General features: G+C 58.9%; 8 protein-coding genes across 8 annotated transcripts; 4 read left to right on the top strand and 4 right to left on the bottom strand.

Annotated features, from left to right (window-relative positions):
- Nucleotides 1-98: 98 nt before the first annotated feature.
- On the top strand, nt 99-3,547 carry ACA1_291540 (nucleoporin interacting component protein; the record flags this gene model as incomplete). The annotated part of the gene is made up of 10 exons (XM_004368044.1): nt 99-440; nt 623-976; nt 1,058-1,221; nt 1,355-1,631; nt 1,712-1,849; nt 1,928-2,074; nt 2,188-2,359; nt 2,426-2,531; nt 2,661-3,088; nt 3,204-3,547. 10 exons carry the CDS (start codon nt 99-101, stop codon nt 3,545-3,547), a joined length of 2,472 nt encoding a protein of 823 aa, XP_004368101.1.
- A 218-nt stretch (nt 3,548-3,765) lies between these two features.
- ACA1_291530 (uncharacterized protein) lies at nt 3,766-4,170 on the bottom strand (the record flags this gene model as incomplete). Its single annotated transcript, XM_004368043.1, has 1 exon — nt 3,766-4,170. The coding sequence occupies one exon, from the start codon at nt 4,168-4,170 to the stop codon at nt 3,766-3,768; it is 405 nt and encodes a 134-aa protein (XP_004368100.1).
- A 354-nt stretch (nt 4,171-4,524) lies between these two features.
- ACA1_291520 (RFX DNAbinding domain containing protein) lies at nt 4,525-8,192 on the bottom strand (the record flags this gene model as incomplete). The annotated part of the gene is made up of 5 exons (XM_004368042.1): nt 4,525-4,901; nt 5,049-5,383; nt 5,461-5,679; nt 5,764-7,749; nt 8,086-8,192. 5 exons carry the CDS (start codon nt 8,190-8,192, stop codon nt 4,525-4,527), a joined length of 3,024 nt encoding a protein of 1,007 aa, XP_004368099.1.
- Nucleotides 8,193-9,614: 1,422 nt separating this feature from the next.
- ACA1_291510 (Ubiquitin carboxylterminal hydrolase 15, putative) lies at nt 9,615-14,602 on the bottom strand (the record flags this gene model as incomplete). Its single annotated transcript, XM_004368041.1, has 14 exons — nt 9,615-9,817; nt 9,998-10,213; nt 10,330-10,524; nt 10,598-10,686; nt 10,753-10,924; nt 11,260-11,365; nt 11,436-11,690; nt 11,772-12,012; nt 12,101-12,201; nt 12,281-12,442; nt 12,536-12,668; nt 12,764-12,930; nt 13,024-13,636; nt 13,761-14,602. The coding sequence occupies 14 exons, from the start codon at nt 14,600-14,602 to the stop codon at nt 9,615-9,617; spliced, it is 3,495 nt and encodes a 1,164-aa protein (XP_004368098.1).
- A 372-nt stretch (nt 14,603-14,974) lies between these two features.
- ACA1_291500 (Dual specificity protein kinase shkC, putative) lies at nt 14,975-17,790 on the top strand (the record flags this gene model as incomplete). Its single annotated transcript, XM_004368040.1, has 9 exons — nt 14,975-15,603; nt 15,750-15,836; nt 15,923-16,077; nt 16,198-16,338; nt 16,430-16,570; nt 16,701-16,930; nt 17,038-17,178; nt 17,293-17,508; nt 17,686-17,790. The coding sequence occupies 9 exons, from the start codon at nt 14,975-14,977 to the stop codon at nt 17,788-17,790; spliced, it is 1,845 nt and encodes a 614-aa protein (XP_004368097.1).
- Nucleotides 17,791-18,085: 295 nt separating this feature from the next.
- Nucleotides 18,086-19,358, top strand: ACA1_291490 (ribulosephosphate 3-epimerase; the record flags this gene model as incomplete). Its single annotated transcript, XM_004368039.1, has 6 exons — nt 18,086-18,216; nt 18,345-18,410; nt 18,520-18,620; nt 18,748-18,863; nt 18,989-19,054; nt 19,161-19,358. 6 exons carry the CDS (start codon nt 18,086-18,088, stop codon nt 19,356-19,358), a joined length of 678 nt encoding a protein of 225 aa, XP_004368096.1.
- Nucleotides 19,359-19,541: 183 nt separating this feature from the next.
- Nucleotides 19,542-21,145, bottom strand: ACA1_291480 (proteasome (prosome, macropain) 26S subunit, nonATPase, 6, putative; the record flags this gene model as incomplete). The annotated part of the gene is made up of 5 exons (XM_004368038.1): nt 19,542-19,716; nt 19,829-19,997; nt 20,089-20,423; nt 20,536-20,887; nt 20,983-21,145. The coding sequence occupies 5 exons, from the start codon at nt 21,143-21,145 to the stop codon at nt 19,542-19,544; spliced, it is 1,194 nt and encodes a 397-aa protein (XP_004368095.1).
- A 425-nt stretch (nt 21,146-21,570) lies between these two features.
- On the top strand, nt 21,571-22,578 carry ACA1_291470 (20S proteasome subunit beta 3, putative; the record flags this gene model as incomplete). The annotated part of the gene is made up of 6 exons (XM_004368037.1): nt 21,571-21,602; nt 21,676-21,792; nt 21,862-21,969; nt 22,068-22,245; nt 22,327-22,421; nt 22,530-22,578. The coding sequence occupies 6 exons, from the start codon at nt 21,571-21,573 to the stop codon at nt 22,576-22,578; spliced, it is 579 nt and encodes a 192-aa protein (XP_004368094.1).
- Between the last annotated feature and the right edge of the window lie 493 nt (nt 22,579-23,071).

The raw sequence follows: 23,071 nt of genomic DNA, 5'->3' as shown, positions 1-23,071 counted from the left end.
TTTCTCTTTGATTCCCTGGTTTTTCTCTTTGCCTATTCCTTCGCGCCAAAATTTTGGGCAGCTCGCGGGCATTCGAATCGGAATTGGCGCAGAGGAAGATGGACGGGCCTAGCAAAAGAGCCAGCTCCTTCTCCTCGCTGCTGGAGCAATCCCGCCAGTTGGCGCGGCAGACGGGCGAGTACCTCATTCAGAGGAATGTAGATCAGATCGACGACACAACGCGCTCCCTGCACACGACCCTGTCCCATTCAACGAAAGATGTCGCCAAGAACAAGGGTCGCTACCTCTTGGCGACCAAGGGCTTCGATGCAGACAAGCTATCCAGAAATCTGAACGCTGTCAATCTCAAATTAACCTACGAGCCCCTTGAGCTCGCGCTCGCCGATACCGATCTCGAAGGCTCGCTCAAGTATGCTCGTCTTCCCCTCTTTTGGACCCTGGTGACATTTCTCACTCCAATGTTCGCGTTGCAGCTTCGCACATGATCAAATCATCATGGCAGCCATCCAAGACGCAAAGAAAGAGGTAAATCGCGGTCGCAATGGTTTTGTTTGTTTACAAATCTCCATCATTTCATGCCGTAACGTTGGTGCTCATCGTTGCTCGTCTCTACTTGTTCCAGACGCTTGATCACTTCAAAAGGAACTCAGCCAAGAAGCTGGACAGCGACTGGGAGGGAGCCAAGTCGGAGCTACTCGAGGCGCTGGGCTTCTCCTCGGCCCTGCTCCCACGCGGGACCTCTGCACCCTCTACGCCCATGAAGCCCGGTATGGACTTCACCGCCGCGGCTCTCGCCTCGCCCGCGACTCCACTCGGCCGGGCCGGCGCTGCGCGATCGGCACAGGAGGCCGTCGGCAAGATGACCGCCTATGGCAAGGTCGTGGACGAGCTCAACCAACAGAGGCGAGAGAAGCGCTCCTTCTCCACCATGCAGGCCTTCCAGCAGGCTGCCCGGACCGTCGATGACACCGAGCTGGTAGCGCTTCCCTTCTTTCTAAGCTCTTTCGCTCTCGATCGACCCTTGGCTAAGCCACGCCTTCTTCTTCTTCTCGCACAGCGGCGGAAGGAGGTGGCGGACTGCTGGGACCTGCTGAGCAGGATTGTGGGTGAGCCCGAGCAGGCCACGAGCGCCGCCGTGGCCCTACCCGAGGCCGTCTACGAGCGGACCTACCGCGAGGCGCCCGAGGCCCTCTCGCGCAAGTTTCTCTCCGGCGCCAAACAGTTCCTCGAGAAACAGTTGCGTCTCGGGCCTTCCTCCTTCTCCCGCTTCGCATTTCGTTCTTCTTCTTCTCTTGCCGCCCGACTGCTCATCACGTCGCGTTCTCTCCCCCCCATTCCTTTGTGACCACTATAGGTACCAACGAGTGATGCAGCTGGTGGTAGATCGGAATGCCAAGCGGGCCGAGCTGGGCGGCGAGCCCGGTATGCACAGCCTCGCGCGGGCCTACGCGCGGGCCGTGGCCCTCTCCCGCCCCGGCGCACACAGCCAGCTCGAGGAGGCCGGCAGCGCGTGGGCCGAGATCTACTACGCCCTCCGCGCCGGAGACGTCGGCTCTGCCTGCCAGCTCGCACTCTCGGCCAACCCGCCTCTTCAGGAATTCGCCGGCCTGCTCCAGGCCTTTTCACAAAACGTACGCCACCCCGCGCTTGTCCCGCAGACTAGTGCACTCGTCTGACGCCGCGGCCCGCGCCCGCGCCGCACGTACTGCAGGGACACCTGTCGGAGCTGCAACAGGCCGATTGCAGGCGCACGCTGAATGCCACGCGCGATCCCTTCAAGCAAATAATCTACATGCTGCTCACGCGCCACACGCCGAGCTCTCTGCCCGCTCCCATCTCCACCACACAGGTTGACACGACACGACCAACGACACGACCAACGACACGACACGTACACGCTCGCTCACAATTTGACGCGTGTGGACAGGACTGGATTTGGTTCCACCTCTCGCTCATCGTCCAGGAGGAGAACGGCGAAGCGTTCGCCGCGTCCCTCCGCAGGCTGCAGCAGCAGGTGTGCAAGTTCGGACCGGACCACTTCAACGCCAAGAAGCACCCGCTCCTCTACTTCCAGGTATGCATCGCCCACCACCACCACCACCACCACGCTACATCAATGGATGATGGCAAGGCCTTGGTTATCATCGTCCAGGTGGTTGATCGTGGCTTGGTGGTGGTGGTGATCAGGTGGTGCTCATCACGCTCCAGTTCGAGAAGGCCATCGAGTTCCTGTGGGGCAAGGGTGACTACGCCGTGGAGGCGGTGCACTTTGCCACGGGCCTCTACTACTACGGCGTGCTGCGCGTGCCTGACGCCGACGCGCCTCGCTCGCCCAACTCCATCTACAGTGAGACCTCCGGTACCGAACCCTCCCGCGCATCGGTCCTCGTTTGGCCTTTCGGCTGACCCCCCCCCCGTGTAGCAGGTAGATCTGCTGTCGATCTTCCGCGCATGCTGTGGCACTACGCCCTGGCAGTCGTCGAGCAGAGACGAGATCTCGCGCTGGCGCTCAACTACATTCATCTCGTGAGGTGCGTTCTCTTCGCTCTTTGCCTTTCGCTTTCGCTCTTCTCTGTCGCTTTCTCTCTTTTCTCTTCGTTCTCTCTTTCGCTCTTTCTCTCTGTTTGCTCACGCTGCGTGGCGTGGTCATGGCCAAACAGGGACGTGGCGCTGGAGGACCTGATGCTGAAGGACTTTGTGCTCAACACGCGAGAGGTGGACGCCCTCCTCGGAACCGAGGGCCGGGAGGGGCTGGTGCTGCGCGTGTTGGGCGATGCCGCACGCGTGCGAAGGCTCCGCGAGGTGGTCGCCGCCGCCTGCGAGGAGCGCGCCGAGCTGCCGGCCGCCGTCAAGCTCTACCACGAGGCGGGCGACTACGAGAAGGTGCTGTCGCTGCTCAACGCCGCGCTGGGTCCGCTGGTATCGGCGGCCGGACCGGACAGGCAGGCCCTCATCGCGCTCGCGCTCGACGTCAACACGCGCTATTCGACCATCCGCGAGGCGCCCACCAGGTCGCTCGAGACCCTGCGCACCCTCATCCAGACCGCCCACTTCTTCGACCTCAGCAACGCCAACCGACTGCCCGAAGGTACTCTCCCCTCCCTTCCCCTCGTTCGTCTCTTGCCTTGGTCTCCTGCTCACACTCACTCACTCTCTCTCACACACACACACGACACACGACACACACACACCACCGCACACAGCGCTGCAGCGGTTGGAGGTGATTGGCATTCTGCCGTTCGACCAGGCGACGGTGCCGGAGAAGGTGGAGCTGTTCGCGAAGCTCGACGAGACGGTGAAGCGATGCGTGGGCGACCTCATCCTGGCCGCCATGTCGGTGCTCTACAAGCTCTACGGCGCCATCGCGCCCGGCACCGGGAGCCAGTCGGCCTCGTTCCTCTTCCCGTCCGACCCGGCGCGGCTTCACGAGATGGAGGCCATCAAGAGCCGCGCACGCGCCCTGGCCGCCTTCACCGGCCGCATCCAGTACCGACTGCCGTCCGACGTCACCTCCCGCCTTCTCCGCTTCGAGGTCCTCATGAGCTAGCCGGTTGTGATGACGACGGTCTACATGTGTTGAACACGAACGTTTTGGACAAGAAGAAGAAACATCGGTTCAACGTTATGCTTTCATTGTTGATGCGGGTGTGGTACAACGACAACACACGCTGGGCACGCGCTGTGTGTTCGGTCAGCCACAGCCGTGTGCTTGGCTTGGTTGGTCAGTCATCCCTGTGTTACGCGCTCTCTTCTGGTGCTTGTCGTCTACTGTCGCACGGGGCAGGTGGACAGGGCCGCGCGCTCGCGAACCGGGGCCTCGTCGCTCTCCTCGCCGTCTTCCTCCTCCGCTGCCGCCGCGGCTGCAGCCATGGCCTGGTCCTCCTCGTCTTCGTCGGCGCGCGGTTGGTTGGCAGCGGCCGGACGGTGCGCGGGCCGCTTGGCTCGTGCAGCTGCGCCCGCTGGCCGTTTCCGCTTGCGCGGGCCGCTTGCGGAGGTTGTGGGCGAAGTAGAAGCGGAAGTGAGCGCGGCAGCGTCGGGGGAGCTGTCGGCGCGGGAGAAGAAGAGGATGACCGGCGGCGGCGACTGCAGAAGTAACCGCGTGAACCGCTCGCGCTGTAGCCTCTTCTCCTCCTTCGTGCGGGGTAGCGCCTCCGACTGATGGTCCTGCATGGGCGGCCTCCTCGTTCGCGTTGCCACGACTACTTCTTTTCTGTTTTGGGGCGCAGTGACGGTGGTTCTGCTGACGCGTTCTTATGTGCCTCCAGCGGTGCGTGAGAAGAAGAAGAGCAACAACAGGCCGAGGGGCGAAGGGGGGGGGGGTGAAAGGTGGAAGCGGGACTGCAGACCTCCGCCGTTTGGAGCTCCTTCACCGGAGTATGCCACTGCTGACGTGGCCTTGGCTTGGCGGGAAAAAGAAATATTCGAGAGAAAATTCGAGGAATGCAGTGGCATTTATGGCGGTACACTACAACAACAAGGAGATGATGATGAAGAAGAAGATGAAGGAGGCGTGCACGCGCCCGCTCAGAGGGGAGGCGGAACGTCGCTTGCTGGTGAAAGGGAGAGAGCGGAGAGCGGTGGTAGAATGGAGGAGGACGAGGAGAGCGAAGACGACAAAGAGGAAGACGAAGAGGAAGAGGAAGGAGCGGCGCTGAAGATGGTGGCGGTGGAGCTGATCTTGGCGTCGAGGCTGTTTCGGAGCCGCGCCCGCTGCTGCTGCTTCTTGTGCTTCTCGCAGATGGTGCGCTGGGCCGCCGCCCGGTTCTCGCAGGCCTCGACCGTGCACCGGCGCGACGAGAGCGCGAAGTCGCCTCCGCTGCCGCCCGCCATCCACCCATAGCTCGCCACCGGCTGCTGCTCCTCCTCATCTTCATTGATCATCTCCTCCGACTCGCCCGCTACTGTCACGATTATCATCAAGAGCCGTTAGCCAGGGCTGATCGATCAAAGTGGAACAAGAAGATGAAAAAGAACGAAGAACAAAGAACGAAGGAGGTGAAAAAGAGATGGGGGATGCATAGAATGTATGCAGGTGGTTGGAGCTGTACCCTTGGCGTGCGGTCGTATGGGAACTGGAGACTGGAGGAGAGGTTGGTCGTTGCGGTTGTCGTTGCCGTTGGTGCCTTCGTGTTCGATGTCTTCCTCGTCCATGTCGTCTTCGTTGTCGTTGTCTTCGTCGTCGTCGTCGTCGACTTCGTCTTCGTAGGCGTGGGGCTGTTGTCGCGGCGAGCCGGAGCTGGACGGAGGGATGCCCGGCGGGGAGGGCATCGGGGACCCGCCGCCCGTCACTGAGATCGACGCCAGCACCGCCAGCGCGTTCAGGTTGGGCGGCGGCGACGTCGTTCCGCCCTGTGCGCCCGACTCCGTAGACAGCGGCGACTTCCTGCGTGTGTCGTGCGTGCCGTGTTGAGAACACGTGTGCGGTCGTGTGTGTGTGTGTGTGTGTCACGAGGTGTGTACCTTCGGCGGATGCCGTGGTAGTGGTGCTTGGTGTTGCCGCGCGAGCCGAGCCGTCGGGTCTTGAGGTTGGGGAACACGCTGCGGAGGATCTTGCCAAAGGTGGCGCAGTTGGTCTGCTGCACGCCGGTCTCCTCGCAGAACTCGCGGTAGTGTCGATAGACCTGCTCCTTGGGCAGGTCCGACGACGAGTCCGCGCTGAGCTCGTAGTTCTTCTTGATCCTGTACGTACGACGAGCAACACAGCGATGACGTCAGCAACACAAGAACGAAAACGAAGAACGAAAACGACGATGAAGGTGGTACCAATGAACGACAACGGGGATGGCCTCCTTCTTCATGACCTTGGAGGAGAAGGTGGGCGAGGAGGGCGACGTGGAGGAGAACTCGTCGGCGTCGAGCGGAGACGCCGAGCGGTTGCGGTGGGTGGGCGACGTGGAGGACGACCGCTCGACGCCGGGGCCCGGCGAGGCCATCAGGTCGCGCGTGGCGCTCTCCCGCCCCTTGCTCGATCGCTCCCGCTTGACCGTGACCGTCGTCTGCATCGGCGGCGTGCTGTCCCGCTGGTGGTGAAGCTGCTGCTGTTGCTGTTGTTGCTCCTCGAGCGTGAGAATGGGCGCAAAGTACTGGCGCGCGTGCGGGTGGTGGTGCGACAGAGGCGATGCGCTGTGCGACGACGACGCGCCGGGCGGCGGCGAGAGCGGGGTGAAGCTGTGGTGGAGGTGGTGGAGAGGCGAGGGCGAGGGCGACGGTGACGACGAGTGGCCGCCGGCCATGTAGGGCGCCGGCGACGATCGCATGTAGGCCGCGTGCGGCGCGAACGGGCTGGGCGGGTGGTGCATGGGCGACGGCGAGTAGGAGTGGGGCGACGGAAAGAGCGACGACGAGGGCGACGGCGACGGAGACGGCAGCGGGATGGGCGTGGTCGAAGCCAGGCGGCTGTGGAGGAACTTGAGCTCGTTGGTGAGCTTCTCCACCTCCTGCTCCTTTTCCTGGAGGTGCGACAGGAGCAGCGCGGTCTGGGACGACGAGGGCGCCGGCGGCGGGTTGCCGGCGGACACCGACGACGACGAGGGCGCGGGCGGCGCGAAGAACTGGGCCGGCGGCGGGGTGGCTGTGTGTGAGCGCGTGTGGCCGTAGGGCGAGGGCGCGGGCGAGGGCGAGGCCGAACGCAGCGACGAGAAGTCGAGCGGCGACGGCAGCCGGCTGTGCACGGCCGACGCGCCTGAGGACGGCGCGAGCATGGAGTGGGTCATGGGCGGCTGCTGCGGGAGCGGTGGCAGCCGTAGAGGGATCGCGAGCGAGTTGAACGACGGGAGCGCCGGCGGCGACGGGTCGAGCCTCGTCGCAGTCTCGCCGCCGAGAGCGGATGATGGTCGCTGGAGAGGCAGCGGAGGGCTCGGCGACTTGCGTCGGTCGATGCTCTCCGTGCTGCTCTTGAACTGGCGAATGTACTCGGCCACGGCGCCCTCCTCGTCATCGTCATCGTTGCTGTTGCTGTTGTTCTCGTATTCGACACCGTTGGTGTTGCTGTTGTTGCTGATCTCCTGCGACAGACGTCGCCGCTTGTGGTGTTGATCCTGGCTGCCGCCGAGCTCGGCTTCGTTGTCCTGGTCGGGGCCACCATGGTGCTGCTGCATGTGGCCGCCGCGCATTCGCTGTGCACTCGGGTCGGCGTCGGCCCCGCGGGACTCGCTCTTGATCTTCTTCTTGAGCAGCTCGCGCAGGTCCGCGTGCGGATCGGAGCCGTGCGAGTCGAGCGCCCGCTTCTTCGCTGCTGCGGCGCCCGAGGACACGCCATCGACGAGCTCGCCGTCGTGGTAGTCGCCGTGGTAGCGGTGGGGGTAGAGCTGATGCGAAACGTCGTCCATGATCGGCTGGAAGGGCGAGGTGGTGCGGAGGCTCGGGAGACGTACGCTCGCCGAGGAAGAAGCTGGTGTGATGAGTCGATGTGTGGTGCCCGAGGAGACGTCGAACTTGGAAGTGGGGATGGGCGATGGCGAGATGTGACCGTTTACGGAGGCGGCAGAAGATGAAGTAGAGGAGGAGGGAAGTACGAGTAGCGCGAGGTCCGACTTCTTGCAGAAGTGCTTGTAGTGGTGCTTGGCCTCGCCTCGCGGCCCCTTGCGTCGGCACTCGATGCTGGGGAAGGCTACTCGGAGGATCTTGCCGAAGGCGGGCGGCGTGGTGGGCTCCAGGCCCGCTTCGCCGCAGTAGGCCACATACTCCTGGTAGACTTGGGCCTTGGGCAGCGAGGGAGCTCCTTCACGCAGAGCGTAGTTTGTGAGCAGCCTGTTGGAGGTGATATATTGTCGTGTGAAGAGATGAACTGTTAATTTCTGTTCTCAAGAATCGCGATCGTGTAGCGCGGCAGCGAGGAGTTTGCATGCAAGACCCCAGTTTCCTCAGCCACCATATCACTCCGTGAATGCACACAAATAGCGCAAGCAAGAGCTGATTTGCATCGCGTAGAGAACAAATCAATGCATCCACGGATTGAGGAGCCCAAGATTAAAATAAAATAAAACGTAAAAACGATGGGCCACGTGGGAGATGCTGCCAACCGAGAGAAGGAGGCGGCCGGAGGTGGGGCGCAGGTGGTGTTATCAAAAAGGGGAGGGATTGCACTCATACCAAGCGATTACGGCGGGCGTATTGGTCGCCTTGTCCTTGATGCCGGGTGCCTGCTGTGTGGGGTTCCTCGTCATCATGATCTCGCTCTCTGCTTCGAGCATTCGCTTGGCGAGTGTAGCGTGTGGAATCTGCAGCCCGAGCGCTGCCGAGTCGAGGGAAGTAGATGCGGAGGAGGGATTATGCCGAATGATGGAAGATGGGTTCGGACAAAACGATTGCGCGGCAGCAGAGATGAAGATGTGGAAATTTGATTCGCTTCGATGCTGGGCGGTTACGCTTGCGGATGAAGGGGCAGCGGTTGGTTGTGCGGGAGGAGGCGATGCGTAGCGTAGCAGACCGTCTCGCCCCACCTGGGATGTTGCTCTTCAACCTCACGTCGGCGGTGCCGGGGGATGATGGCGAGCCGGTAGTTGGTTGGCCCAGCTAACTGCCAAGCTCTCTTTTGCCTATGCTGGGGCACTTGCCAACGCTTATCAAAGTCGACTGACTTTCTTCGTCTTCTTGCTCGGCGGCCTGGTTGTCGTCGTCTTGGCCTTCGGCACCACGCAGAGGAGAGGTAACTCGGCCTCGTTCTTCACCTTCTTTGGCTTTTTCGGTCTCGAGCTTGTGCCCACCTTCTCTGCCCAGACGAGAGCGGCAACAGAGAGAGAGAGAGAAGCAAGAGGTCAGCCTTTGGGTGGTGCGCGGGTGCCGAGGCGTGCGGAAGGAAGAGAGAGCAGGATGCTGCTCGACCACCGATGCTCGAACAAATTAGCCACACGCGATACTGCGCCCAAACAAGGCGATACAACCGCCCGCGACACGCGTTGGTTGCATGGGCGCCGTGGAAACAGACCACAGGCCAGAGCGGCAGGCCCGCAGGAGTAGGTAGTAGGGTACCCAAAGCTCAAGCGGCAGCCAGCAAGACGAAGCGGGAGTGAGGCCAGGTCGGTGTTCGGGTGGGCGAGGTGAAGACCGACGCAAGGCAGAGCTCAGTGTTCCAGACGCCAAGGAACAAGCGTTCCAGACGCCAAGCGAGATTCTGGCGAGCTGCAGAGGTGCCGCTTTCGCTGAGTTTTGCTCGTGGCCGAGCACCGGTGTCTGGACATGATGATGAGCCCCAATGCAATATCGATCATCCCTGGGGATACCGTTCACCGGTCCAAACGGCCATCTGGGTCACCGACGCCAGGCACCGGCGCAAGTCCACAGCAACGCGAATTTTCGATGCCGCACAGCCAACCCTAATTTAGAAAAATAGTCCTTTGGGATTGGTGATTGGGTACCGGCCAATCCTTGTAAGAAAGCGGATTGGTGGTTAATTGCCCGGGTACCCGGAGATCTGGAACCTGGTGGTTTGCGTAACGCTGCGTCGACAAAAAGACAGCGGCGACCCAGGTAACCCGTGAGGCCAAGAGCGATGACGAGGGAGAAGACACTGCGCCGGTTGAGAGAGGAGAGGGTTGAACAAGACCTGGTCAAATTTGCCAAGAACAGCTGTTGTGGCGCTTGGTGGCAGCAAGGTATCCTCCCGGCGGGATCGCTCACTGATCGCCCTCTGGATCTTGCATATCGACATCACCCGCCTCACCGTCGGCGTCCGAGTGTTCGGGCTCGGCGTCTTCTGAGTCGGAGGAGCTCGATGACGAGTCGTCGTCGGCAGCATCGGCAGCTGTCGTCGCCGTTGTCGCCGATTCGGCCGAAGGCGCCGCGGTTTCGCCGCTCTCGGCCTCGGCAACGGACAAGCCTAGTAGCGCGTGCGATCACACCCGGGGACAAGAAGAAGGCCACCCGGGGACAGGGGGGGCGTGTGTCAGCGCACCGGTACGGGGAGACAAAAACACGGCGCAAAAGCAAACTGCAGTGAACCAAAATGTGGCGAACATCACGAGTGGAGCAGCGGTGGTGGATGGGTCTGTGGGCATACCTCGCCACTCGCTGGCGTCTTCCTTAAGTCGGTAGAAGAGGACGTAGGCCGCCGAGGTCTTGACGGACTCGGCTTGCACGGACGACACGCTCGAATCGTCAAACTTGTACCACTTGTTCTCGCGGTGATTCTTGGCGTAGGCCGTGTAGTGGCCACCGCCGAGGGAGCCGTAGTGGTTCGACACCGCATAGAGTTCGTACACGGGAGGCGTGGAGACTGCAGCAACACCGACGCAACAAGCACCACAGAAGTCAGCCAGGCAAGAGACGACCAGATGGTTGTTTTGATGCGATATTGCTCTCGGCAGCTGTGGGCCATGTGCACTCTCGTACCGGGTCCGAGAACGTGAGGCGAGAGGTCGAGATCGTCCAGAGGGAAATCGACGAAGGTGTCGAGCTTCTCTCGCCAGTACTTGTTCCTGTAGGAGAATCGCTTGAGGTGCACCACGAGGATGCGCGGCACCTTCCACACGTCGAACTTCTTCGTGGCCTGTCTGAATTCCGCGCACTTGTTGCAATACCAAGGGTCTGTTTGGTGGGGGCAGGGAGGTGTAAGAACGTGAGTGGGTTTCCAACTTGGCGAGTGAACGCAAGAAAGCACCTTCGGGTCCCAGCTGCTCTGCCTGGGTGAACAGCTCCAAGCAGTCATACAAGGACACACTCTGATCGCCCTCATCGCGCTCGACGGGCCTGCAAAGAGGAGGTAACTCAATAAACAGGGCGCAACCAACGCGGATGATGAGTAGTGTGGCGTACCTGGCAGAAGGATGCACCTCCATGTCGATCTCCTTTTCATCATCGTAGAACGACAGGCTTTCGTTACGCCAGCAGAGCGCAACCGTCTGCGTGTTCTTCAGTGTGATGACTTCCTCACCGTGCTTGCCGCCCGAGAACTCGACGTGATCGTTGACGCCGAAATGATCCACCACTGTTGTGCGCATACCAGTAATTGTCAGTCATAGATTTGGCACAGGACACACACCATGGCTGCATTAATTGTTTGTTGGAAGGGAGGGACAGACCGGCAAAAGGTGCCAGGCCGACCCGGGCATAAAAATTGTGTTGTGCAAATGTCTTGATTGCCATTCACGCAGGCCTCAACCTTTCGGCTGCGGCCTGCCGCCACACTGGCGACGAACCCTTTTAATTTTTGGCATGCTCGCCTCCGGAGCTTTCTAGCCCAGCCTCCGCCCCAAATATTTTGGGACCAACGTTTAAATGTCGACACATACCACACAAAAGAGAGAACAGGAGATGACGTACGCTTGAGGGTGAAGAGGAGCGGTCGGCCGTCGATCGATTCGGGTATAACGGGCGCCTTGGTCTCGACAGGCTGCCGGTAGCTCGAGCTGCTCCTCGAGTACGAAGGCTGTGGAGAGAGACCAGCTAGGATGTCAGAGTCGGTCAGGGTCGGGGGCGGGGGGCCAGTGGTGGCGAACCTCGGCCTCGTCAGAAGAGGAAGAGAACGAATCGTCGTCGTGTTCGTTGTCGCTGCCGTAGCTTTCGCCCTTGTTCTTCTTTGCGGACGCTCTGGATTCGCCCGAATGCACAGGTTCTTCGGCCTCCTCGATGCCGGTCTGATCTGCCGCCTGCTCCTCCTGCTGCTGAGGTTGCTGCTCCTCTGCGGCCGCCTGCTCTTGCGTTTCCTGCTCAGCCTCCATCGGCTCCTCGACAGGCACTTGATCGGGCATGCCCTGAGCAAGCGAACCGACAGCACAGACGAGGTGAGTCGCCGCACCACGAGAGAAGTAGGGCGTTGCTGCGACAGCGCGCACCTTCAAAAAGCGCTGCAGCTGGTGCAGGGCCTCGCGGTAGAGGTCGGCGTAGGTGATCTTGTTGGGGATCTGGAGGATGAAGGGCACGCCGAAGAGGGTCTTGCGCGTGTAGCTCGTCGGGGTGCCGTAGTAGGTACGGTGCGTGACAGTCTCGTCCTTGCGGTTGAGCACGCGCACCTGGATGATGCCGTCCTTGGGCTCCTCCACCTTGGGTTGGGCCGTCGCCCTCGACACTCCCATGCTGGCAACGTTTAAACGAGGAGAAGTCAGTTCCTGGCCCGCGCGTCGCATGCCATGCGACGCAGCGGCTGGAGGGTGTGGACGAGTACCTCCTGTAGGAGTAGCCGTCGCCCCAGACCTGGTCGTCGTCGTCCGAGGGGTCCTCCACGGGCTCGGGTTCAGGCTCGGGCTCGACTTTGGCCTTCTCCTCCTGCGCACGAAGAGGGAAAAACGGTGAGGCCAAAATGCCGTAACAAGGCCGGCCGAGTGGCAGCGGGGAAGCCCTGTACCGCAGCTGGGTTGGGGGGCAGTTCGTAGACGACGGTGACGTCGCGATCCTGGATGACGTCCAGGCTCTCGCGGTCGCTGTACTCCTTGAAGAACCTGGAGTTGTAGAGGTCGGCCAGAATCAGGTTGCGAGCGTCCACGCCCACGAACACCGCGACGGCCATCTGCGATGAAGGAAGGTTTGCGAGGGTCAGTTCAGCTTGACCGCAAGCGCTTGGGAGGTGAAGCTGTCCCACTCAAAGAAAGAGGTGCCTTACCCTCAACTCCTTAATGGACCCATGCTTGGGTACGTCGAGCGCGTATTTGACCGGACGGCGCGCGGGGTCGCGCGAGATAAAGGTGACAGCCAAGCGACGGGTCATCTTCATAGGAAGAGGCAGCGACAAGTACCTGCATAGGAAAGAGAAAATAAGAATAAGGCGATGGTTGGTTGATTGGTGGTGCCGGTGCCGACGTCGGCAAGATGCTGTGAAGGGAAGTCGTACATGAAGGGGTCGAACGTGATGGACACCTTGGAGCACTCGGGGCAAATGAGAGTGGACTTGAGCTGGCCCTGGAACCTGTCCACAATCACCGAATCGTTACGCGCGCGGTGGCCCTGCCACGTTTCCTCGGCGACCTCGGTGTCCGGTCGTCCGTCGGCTTCCTTGGACTGTGCGAGCGAACAACAAGCGGGGAGAGCGAGAGAGTTAACCTACGGTATAAAGGAATACAAGTTTGTACACCACAGACTGGCGCGGCATACCTCAACGTAGGGCTTCTGCTTGATGCGGTTCAAATCCTCGTGAATGCCGTCGAGAAGGAAGCCGAGAAGCTCCTGGGAGTCGTGCTGCTGGTAGCCGCTGAACTGAGGCGCGAAACGCTCCAGCTTGTACTTGAACGAGCGCGGGGGGGTGGAGCGCGCCGAGCCGGACCAGATCTCCCGGAGCAGCCCCGTGTAGGCTTCGACCAGCTCGCCCTTGGTGCCCAGGGGGTTGACCTCGTTGACGTCGTCCTTGTAGGTGCCGCGCAGGAAGAAGTTGGTCAGCGGCGCCGTGTTGGAGAGGCACTGGAGCGCCGAGTTCATGAAGCAGGTGTTGCCCAGGTTCTGCAATCCGCACACGCCCGGCTCGCCTGGCTCGCTGTAACGAGAATAGCTGTACGACGAGGAGCCGTAGATGGACGAGGAGCCGTAGCCAGAAGACGAGCCGTAGGTCGAGGACGAGCCGTAGCCCGAGGCGCGGTAGCTGCTGCCGTAGGTATCCTCGGGGAACTTGCCGGTGGCCGGGTCCTTCTCCTCGAACAGGACCAGCTGGTTGTCGATGATCTGCGCTTCGTCCAGCGTGTCCGTCATGTCCGTCAGCAGCTTGATCTTGTTCCTACGCGTACGTAGAGAGCACCGCCAAGGAGTGAGCGAGACGAGACGAGTAGGCTACAGCAAGAGTTATAATGAAACAAAAATAAAAGGGGGGAAAAAGCAAAACAGGGGGGGGGGTGTAGTACCGCGCGTGCCAGTCCCAGAGGCGCACGTTGGCGGGGTCGACCTTGAGCCGCTTGCACATCCTCTTCTTGAGGTCGCCAATGGTGGCGGTCTTGGAGAAGGAGCTCGGGAGTTCGACGTTCTTGTCCGACGATTTGACGAATTTGAGGTGCAGCAGCCGCACTTCGACGACGTACTGCTGATTGTACCAGCCGGTGGTGACGGTCTTGCGCGGCAGCGGCGGCCCGCCCGCGTACCACTTCCACCACAGGCGCCAGGCCTCCTCGGGCACGATGATGTAGTGCCGCCCTTCGGTGCACTCTCTGCGCAGGTAGTCGCTCTGCGGCTCGAGTAGCATCGAATTGGTGATCGGACCCGGGCGGACCTTCTCGGCGCCTTCGTCATCTTCATCCGAGTCGCTCTCTGCATCGTCGTAGTCTACGTACGTCTTCCAGTCCTCGAGCCACTTGGCCGAGAGAAGATACCAGGTCTGGTTCTTGCCGGTCTTCTTTCGCTCCCAGTCGAGCTCCTTGATGAGCCGCTTCTCGGCTGCAGGGCCACCAGCCTCAGGCTCGGGCAACTTGGCCTCCCAGTTGGCCTCGGGGTCATCTTCTTCTTCGTTCTGCGCCGCAGCGGTCTGCGTCGCTTCCGAGCCGTCTTCTTCAGCCTCCTTGTCCCTGCCCATGTCGTCGTCCTCTTCTTCATCAGAGGACGAGGAACTGGGGTCCTCATCTGCGTTTTCTTCTTCTTCTTCGTTGGTGGCTTCCATCAAGTCCTCTTCCTTGTCCCCAAGCTCCACTTGTACGTGACCGTGTCGCTCCAACCCTCTGTTGGTCGTCTCGACATCCTCGTTGTTTGACATCATGCTCACTCGCTCGGTTTAACGATGTCGGTGACCCTAAGCGCACGATTGAATGGCCCACTGGATTCCCACTAATCGATCACTCGCAGTGATTTGGTCTCTCTTGCTTCTTACACTTTCTTCTATCGTTCCTTCGCGCGTGATCGAGGTGCAAGCCTTCTTGATGATCACTTCACCGTTCAGCTAACCTCGTCCTTTTTGATGCACGGAAACAAAAGAACAGCGAAAAGATCATGTTTCGCTGCATTCCAATTTCGGAAACCAATTCAAAATGTGTTTCGAAAATCATTAACTTTCACGGAATACAAAAATATAATAGAAATGTAAAACAAAACTAGAACTCTCCGTTTTGATCGCTTGCAAAAGAAAGAAATCATGGCTAGCCGCGTTGCTGATGGCTTGAGCAAGCTGCAGCTCGATGATTCATTGGACTCGTCGGGGGATGACGCCGTCCCCTTCCTTGGCACCAACGAGGGCGCGCGTCGGCCCTCCGTTGGCCAGAAGAAAAAGGGGCTCGACTCCTCTTCCGACCTCTCTTCATCTGTATCGACCGATCTGTCCAGCGATTCAGATGATTCAGACTCTGATGATTCTGATGAGCCCACAACCACAGCGACCACAACACGAACACGGCCTTCCAAGAATGGAAATGCCACTACTACCAAGCGGACTGCTGGAGGCCATCGCGCTGCTGCAGCAGCAGCCGCCGATCCAAAGGGCAAGGGCAAGGCTGGCGACAAGGACCAGGAGGACCAGGAAGCAAAGAAGAAGGAAGAGGAGAAGAATGCAGCGGCCAAGAAATCACTCGACTACTCGGTGTTTGTGACCAACTACGAGATCGATCCCAAAGACATCAAGCTGGGCGATCTGCTCGGCTCGGGGTCGTACGGCAAGGTGTACAAAGCCAAGCTCTACGCCAAGGACGTGGCCGTCAAGAAGCTCACCACCAAGTTCCTCGACGAGAAGGCCCTACGCGCCTTTGGCCACGAAGTGGACATCATGTGGTACGCTTTCTCGTTTTTTCTTATTCTTATTAAAAATGTTATTAATTGGTTTTACTATTTACTTTCACAAATAATATTTATTTTTATGTAAATAAATAAAATAACCACTTACAATTGCATTCCCTCTCTAACGGCGTGCCGTTCAGCAATTTGCGGCATCCGAATGTGGTGCTGTTCATGGGCGCATGCACGACACCCGGCAACCTCACCATCATCACCGAACTCATGTCCAAGTACGAGCACCGCGCCTTCCTCTTCATCATCTTTCTCTGTGTGCGTGCCATGGTTGGCATTAACCCGCTCGCGTGTGTGTCTGCAGGGGCTCTGTGACGGACCTGCTGCGGGACAAGTCGCTGAAGCTCTCGTTCAAGCAGCGAATGTCGTTTGCGCGAGACGCCGCCCTGGGCATGAACTGGCTCCACAACGCCTCGCCGCCCATTCTCCACCTCGACCTCAAGTGCTCCAACCTGCTCGGTACGCGCGCGCGCTACTTGCACTGCCACGACGATTGCCCAGTGGTGGTCCATCAGAGCCGGCTTGCCGGGCTGTGTTCTCTGTGCTGACGCCGGGCTTGCACTGCACTTGCACTTGCAGTGAACGACGACTGGGAGGTGAAGGTGGCCGACTTTGGGCTGGCCAAGATCAACGCCTCGGGCACGCACAGGGGCTTGCACGGGTCGCCCATCTACATGAGCCCCGAAATGCTCCTCGGGCTCGAATACGATGAAAAGACAGGTAACACACTCGCGCATGACACACACACACACACACAGCCGGTTGGATTGCTTAACGAATGGGCGTGAATGCAAACGTTTGGTTGTGACAGATATTTACTCGTTCGGCATGGTGCTGTACGAGTTGGCCACGGGCGAAGAGCCGTTCAAGAACGAATTCTCGTCCCTGCAGTCGCTCATCGACGCCGTGGTGAAGAAGAACGAACGCCCCAAGATCCCGGCCACATGTCCCGGTACACCCGCAGCAACGCCGGCTTCCCCTCTAGGAACGTCCCTAACGCACAAACACACAACACACAACACACAACACACAACACACACACACACAACACACGACACATGCAATCGTCCACGCGAGCACAGTGCGATTGGCAAAGTTGATCCGATCGTGCTGGGACACGGTGCCCTCCAAGCGGCCAGCCTTTGTCGACATGCTTTCCTCCAACGTGTTCTACAAGGTCTCGCTCGAGGCGACGCTGCGGGACAAGCGGGCCTGCGCGCTGTGGGCGCAGTACTTCCTCACGCGGGAGACCGTCACATGGAACGAATTCCAACAGGCGTTCACAGACTTCTTCAACATTAAGGCACGCAACGTTCTTCTGTCCTTCACTCACTCCATTTTTGTGCGCTCTCTCATTTTTTCGTTCTTCGTTCTTCTTCGCTCTTTTTTGATCGTATCCTGGTGGCTTGGTATCGGCAGGGCGCGGACGCCAATCGTTTGGAGCTCGTGCGGGTGCTGGTGGCCAAGGACCGGGACATGGTGGGCATCGAACAATTCGCGCGCGCGCTCGAATGCTTCGGGCCTCTCGAAACCCCCGCCCAGTTCCTCGACGAGATCGAAGTGCGTTTACTCTTCGTCTTTTTCTTCTTCATCATCTTCGTTCTCTTTCGTTCTTCGTTTTTTCGTGTGCACTGTGATCGCAATCTGATGGTACTTGATCGTGCCGACGAGCAGGGCACGCTGCGGGAGGAGTGGTTCCACGGCGACGTGACGGAGGCCGAGGCCGAGCTGCTGCTGGCCAAGCACAAGCACGGGACCTACCTGGTCCGCTTCTCGTCCACGCCCGGCTCCTTCACCATCACCGGCAAGAACAAGAAGGACGCCCTCGCCCACTTCCGCATCTCCCACAAGGCCGGCCTCGCCTTCTGCCTCGGCGCCAACGAGTATGTCGTGTGTCATGTGTGTGTGTGTGCGTGTGTGCGTGTGTGTGTGTGTGTGCGTGTGTGCGTGTGTGTGCGTGTGCGTGTGCGTGTGCGTCGTGTACGTGCGATTGACGAACGCGTGGGGTGTAGGTATGGATCGCTGCGAGACGTGTTGAAGGCGCACAAGAAGAAGCTCCACCTGCAGCGACCCTGTCCGGGCTCGGCCTACCAGACCCTCTTCGACCCCAAGGCGGCCGTCACCTCCGTCCGGCCCAGCTTCTACTCAGCACAGGACTACCAGTACTCGTAGTCGTAGTGTGGAGCACCGTCACACCACACCACCATCACCTCCTTCGTGTACGATACCATTTGCTGTTCTCTATGGACAAAGTGTTCTGGCCTCCTTCTTCTTCTTCTGCTCAGACAAATGAAAAGCGACTATTAAGAATCTTTTATTTTATTTTATTTTTTGATCAGCACCAGCAGAGGTACGTCCATCCATTCTTCCGTCACGTTTGGAGATGGGGTCGTGATGAAGAGAGAAGAGCCGGCACTTGCAAGTGCCACTTGCTCGGCACAACTCACGACGCCAAAGTCAGGACAAAATGAAGAAGATGTCGTTGAAGGCCCTCATCGCTCCGTCGCTCCTCTCGGGTGATTTCGCTCGGCTCGCGGAGGAGGCCCAGGCCATGAAGGACGCCGGTGCGGACTGGCTCCACATGGATGTCATGGATGGGTGCGCACTCCTTCCATCATTCACGAACTCCTGGATCTGCGTCTTTCCCATTCAGATTATTGATTTATTATTATTATTATTAATCTTTTTTTAATCAAAACAAAACAATGTCTTTGTGTGTCGTGCAGACATTTTGTGCCGAACCTAACCATCGGCCCGCCCGTCATCCAGTCCCTCCGCAAGCACACCGACATGTACGACGCCACACCACTGCCCCCCGAACAGTGCAAACAGAGGCTGAGCGTGTCGTGTGTCGTGTGTCGTGTGTCGTGTGTCGTGTGTCGTGTGTCGTGTGCGGTTCAGGTTCATGGACTGCCATTTGATGGTGTCCCAGCCCGAGAAGTGGGTGGACGACTTCCACAAGGCCGGTGCGAGCTCCATCACCTTCCACATCGAGACCGTCGGTACGCCCATGCTCTGCCCTCGTCTTCTTCATCATCTTCATCACCGTCATCATCGTCTTCATTGTCTGTAACCACGGGTTGCACACTTGGCCGAACGCCAACGTGTAACGTAACATTGTCGTTGCAGAGGACCCGGCCGAGTTCATCAAGAAGGTGAAGTCGACGGGCATGCGGGTGGGCATCGCCCTCAAGCCCAGCACCAAGCTCGAGACCATCCTCCCCTACGTCAAGGACGTCGACATGGTTCGAGGCCTCTCTCTCTCTCTCTCTCTTTCTCTTTCTTTCGACCTCCCTGTTGTTTGTTGACACGTCAATGACTCATCGTCACCATCTTCTTCTCCATCATCATCACCGACGTGGCCCGGCAGGTGCTGGTGATGACCGTGGAGCCCGGCTTCGGCGGTCAGGAGTTCATGGCCGACCAGATGTCCAAGGTGCCCACCACGACACACGACACACGACACACGACACACGACACACGCAGCACACGACAGCACACGACACGCATGTAAACGAGTGGCGGTGGTGTGGCGGTGGCAGGTTCGCGAGCTCCGGGCGCAGTACCCGACGCTCGACATTGAAGTCGACGGCGGCCTCAACGAGAAGACGATCGACACCGCTGCGGAGGCGGGTGCCAATGTGATCGTCTCTGGTTCGGGCGTGTTCAAGGCGCAGGACAAGAAGGAGGCGATCGAGGTGCTGCGGCGGGCCGTCAACAAGCACATCTTCACCAACTGAGGAAGAAGAGAGACGACCATCGTGGGCGACACTACAGTAAAGCTAATCATGTCCTGCCAGTGTGTGCGGTGTGTCGCGTCGTGTCGTGCGCAGAGACGCGTGCGGTGTGTAATGGGTTGCGAGAGAGCGCGTTGAGCAAGGAGCTTTATCGAGAGGTTGATTGAGGGGTCGCGAAGAAGACGTTTACAGGTTGATGATCCTGGAGAGCTTGGAGACGCGGTTGAGAAGGGCGTCGCCGCACTTGAGCATCTCCTGGTACTGCGCGTTCTTCGAGTCGGGACGCGTGGTCTCGACGATGCCGTCCACCTTGTCGATCTTGCAGTGCAGGCGGCCAGTGGTGATGAACCGCGACAGCTCCCTACAAGTAGAACGCGAACACGATAGAGGGGGCAAAAGGCGCTTAGTACAGACAAGACACGCGCGCGACTCGCACACGCACGCACGCAACACGCGCGGCGAGATAGTCGCACCTGTCGAGGAACTCCTCAGTGACGCCAAAGGCCTTGGCCATGGAGTCGAGGCGCACGCTGCGGTAGGAGTCGAGCAACTGGGCGTAGGCCTTGATCCTCATCTCTCTGCAGTAGTATCGCACGTGGACGGCCAGGTAGCGATCCCGCTTGACTCGGTCGGTGACCTCAGCTGAGATGACACACAGCGGCCAAGCAAGAAAAGGCGTGCGATCAGCACACAACCAGCTCAACAGAAGGTGGTGGAGAAGTCTCGTGCGTACCCAAGCTCTGGAAGAAAGTGGCGTACTCGCTGTTGTAGATGGAGTTGATGAGGTCGCCCACCCTGCTGAGCTCGGGGTCGCGGATGACGGCCAGCACCTCGGGCGCGTCGGTGACCTTCTTCTTGAGGTTGACGCGGTCGATGGACACGGCGGACATGAGGATGGCGTAAAAGATGAAGTGGTTGTATGTGCAGAGTTCGTAGGAAGTGAAGGTGGCGAGGCCCTCGAGGAAGAGGGTGGCCGCCTCCGAGAATTTGCGGATGGACGCGTTGTAGAGAGCCTCGTAGACCTTGAGCCTGTTCCTCCTGTCCCAGTCACCACCCTGCTCGATCATGCTGTGTGCGGCACGACATGGCGGTGAGGCACAAGAAGAAACAACACGCGTGATGCCATGGGTAGCAGGTGGCTGGCGATGCGAGAGCGGTGTGTGCAGGAGGAACAGCGTACCTCTTGGCCTTCTCAATGTTTCTGGTGACGAGATCGTTGTCGTTCCAGAAGAAGCCCATCCTGATGAGAGTGAAGAGGATGTCCAGCTTCTGGCCAAGACCCACGGTCTTCTCTGTGGTCTCCCTGAACGCCTGGATGGCCTTCTCCTTGTCGCCGATTCTGCAGTAGAAGTCGGCCCTCGCGAGGAACCCCTCTCGCACCTCGCTCTCGCCCAGATTCTCTTCGGCATCAGCGATCGTGTCGTTCAATTCCTTCACCTTCTTCTCAATCTCGGCCTTCATGGTCTCAACCAGCGCGGTGTCGACCTTCCATTTGAACTGTTCGCACAGAGCTTGGTAGAATGGCAGCATGTCTGATTGACGATAGATCGAGTGCAGAATGTCGTGTGGACACAATTAGCACGATCTGCTGCACGTGGAGGAGGGCACAACAAGATGGAGCACGTACTGTCTTTCTTGACAGCCTCAAAGAGCTCGTCCTTGATGGTCTGCTTCTCCTCGGGGGGCACGATTTCATCGTTGAGCGTGAGAAGGAATCTCTTTTGGGCCAGCTCGAGGTCAGGGTTCTTGGGCATCGAGGCCTCTTCCTCAGTGATCGAGAGCGTAGCCATTTTCTATCTGTTTAATTCAGTCTAATCTAGTGGCGGTGTCGCTGCAGATCAGAAAGTTGATTGTGCAGATCTGTGGCCCTTCGTTTTGCCTTCGTTTCTGCGCCGCACTTGCCAAGTCGTTCTTCGCTGGGCGTTTGTCGACAGCCTTGTGGACGCTGTCGACATTCCAACACGTCTGCTTTGGCTGGCTGCAAAGACACGGTTTGGTGTGGTGGGCGGCTGCCAAGGCAATCAATCAGCATTCTCGACTGGTAGTGTAGTGAATCGAATCGCCGTTTCCCTACAACTTCAAACATGGTAAGGCGCGGGTTCTTTCATCTCGCTGGATCAGTGCTGCCTCGCACTATGATGTAGCGCAAATTTTCTGATCATTTATTTCATCTTTTTAGTCTATCCTCTCGTACAATGGTGGTGCCATCGTCGCCATGACTGGCAAGAACTGCGTTGCCATCGCCTGGTACCTTCTCATCCCCCCCCCCCAAATTGCGCTCCAGGCGCTAAGATCATCTGTTTGCTTTTCAATTGTGCAGCGATAAGCGGTTTGGCATTCAGCACCAGACGCTGGCCTTCAACATGCCCAAAGTGAAGCAGCTCAACTCAAAGACCTTCGTCGGCCTTTCTGGCCTGGTGTCGGATGCTCAGACTCTGTACGCTCCATCTTCATCCACTCTCTTCTCTTTCAACGGCTCACATCGCCTTTGCACACAACTGTGAAGGTTCAATCGCTTCCAATTCCGCCACAACTTGTACAAGCTGCGCGAGAACCGAGAGATGGATCCCGAGACCTTCGCCAACCTTGTCTCGACCATGCTCTACGAGAAGCGGTAGCGCCATCTGCTTCCTCCTCCTTTCTTCGCTCTTTGCTGGCGTCGTCCCTTCTTTGTCTTGTCTTGCTGACACTCGCGTGGCCTTGGCATGAAAGATTCGGTCCCTACTTCGTGGAGCCTGTGATCTGCGGCCTCTCGGGTCCCGACAACAAGCCCTTCATCGCTGCCATGGATCTCATCGGCGCTCCCCTCTTGGCCAAGGACTCTGTCGTGGCCGGCACGTGCTCCGAGGCTCTCTACGGCATGACCGAGTCTCTGTGGAAGCCCGACCTTGTACGCCCCTGTCTCCTCCCATCGGCCCGATGAGCGCATGACGCACACCAAACACTCACACCGCTTCGCGCGCCTCGATAGGAACCCGATGATCTGTTCGAGACCATCTCTCAGGTTTTGCTTTCGGCCGTCAACAGAGATGCGTTCAGCGGTTGGGGTGCTGTTGTCTACATTATGTACGCACAATGTTCACTTCGCCTCTTGATCTCGAGCTTGTTGTCGTCGTCGTTGTTGTCGCGCTCAGTGTTGGTGCTCACCGGTCATGCTTGCGTTTTGCTGCGCAGGACGCCCGATGAGGTGATCACCAAAGAGATCAAGTGCCGCATGGACTAAAGCGCGCCGTGGGGCCGTCTCACTCCTTTCCTCTCTCCAACTCACTTCACAATCTGGCCTTCTTCTCCCTCTCTTTTTGTAAGAGTCAGAACTGTTGATACATCACCTCCAACAATAAACCTTCAAACGTCAACCTCCACGTTTTGCTCTTTGCCCACGAACAACAGAAGATGAAAAACAAGAACCAGCCAAATTCTTTATCTTCTTTTGGAATGTCAGTTATGGCAATAATTTGTGCCGACGGTGGTGGCCGGATTTGAAGTGGGATCGTTGTCGACTTCTTTCTTTTTCTCTCTCCTCTATCGCTGTCGTCCATCCTCCCCGCCAGCACCGCATCGTAATCATGGTACGATTGAGCAAATTGAATGGAGATGGAGGGACACTCTCTTACCATGTCGTTGGTTCGTGTGCGTAGGGTAAGAAGAAGGTTGAAAAGAAGGTTGAGGAGGAGGTCAAGCTCGGTCCCCAGGCTGCCCCTGGTGAGGAGATCTTC

The sequence above is a fragment of the Acanthamoeba castellanii genome (assembly GCF_000313135.1).
Source record: "Acanthamoeba castellanii str. Neff unplaced genomic scaffold scf7180000084777, whole genome shotgun sequence".
NCBI lineage: Eukaryota > Discosea > Longamoebia > Acanthamoebidae > Acanthamoeba > Acanthamoeba castellanii.
This window is presented reverse-complemented; position numbering and strand designations above follow the sequence as displayed.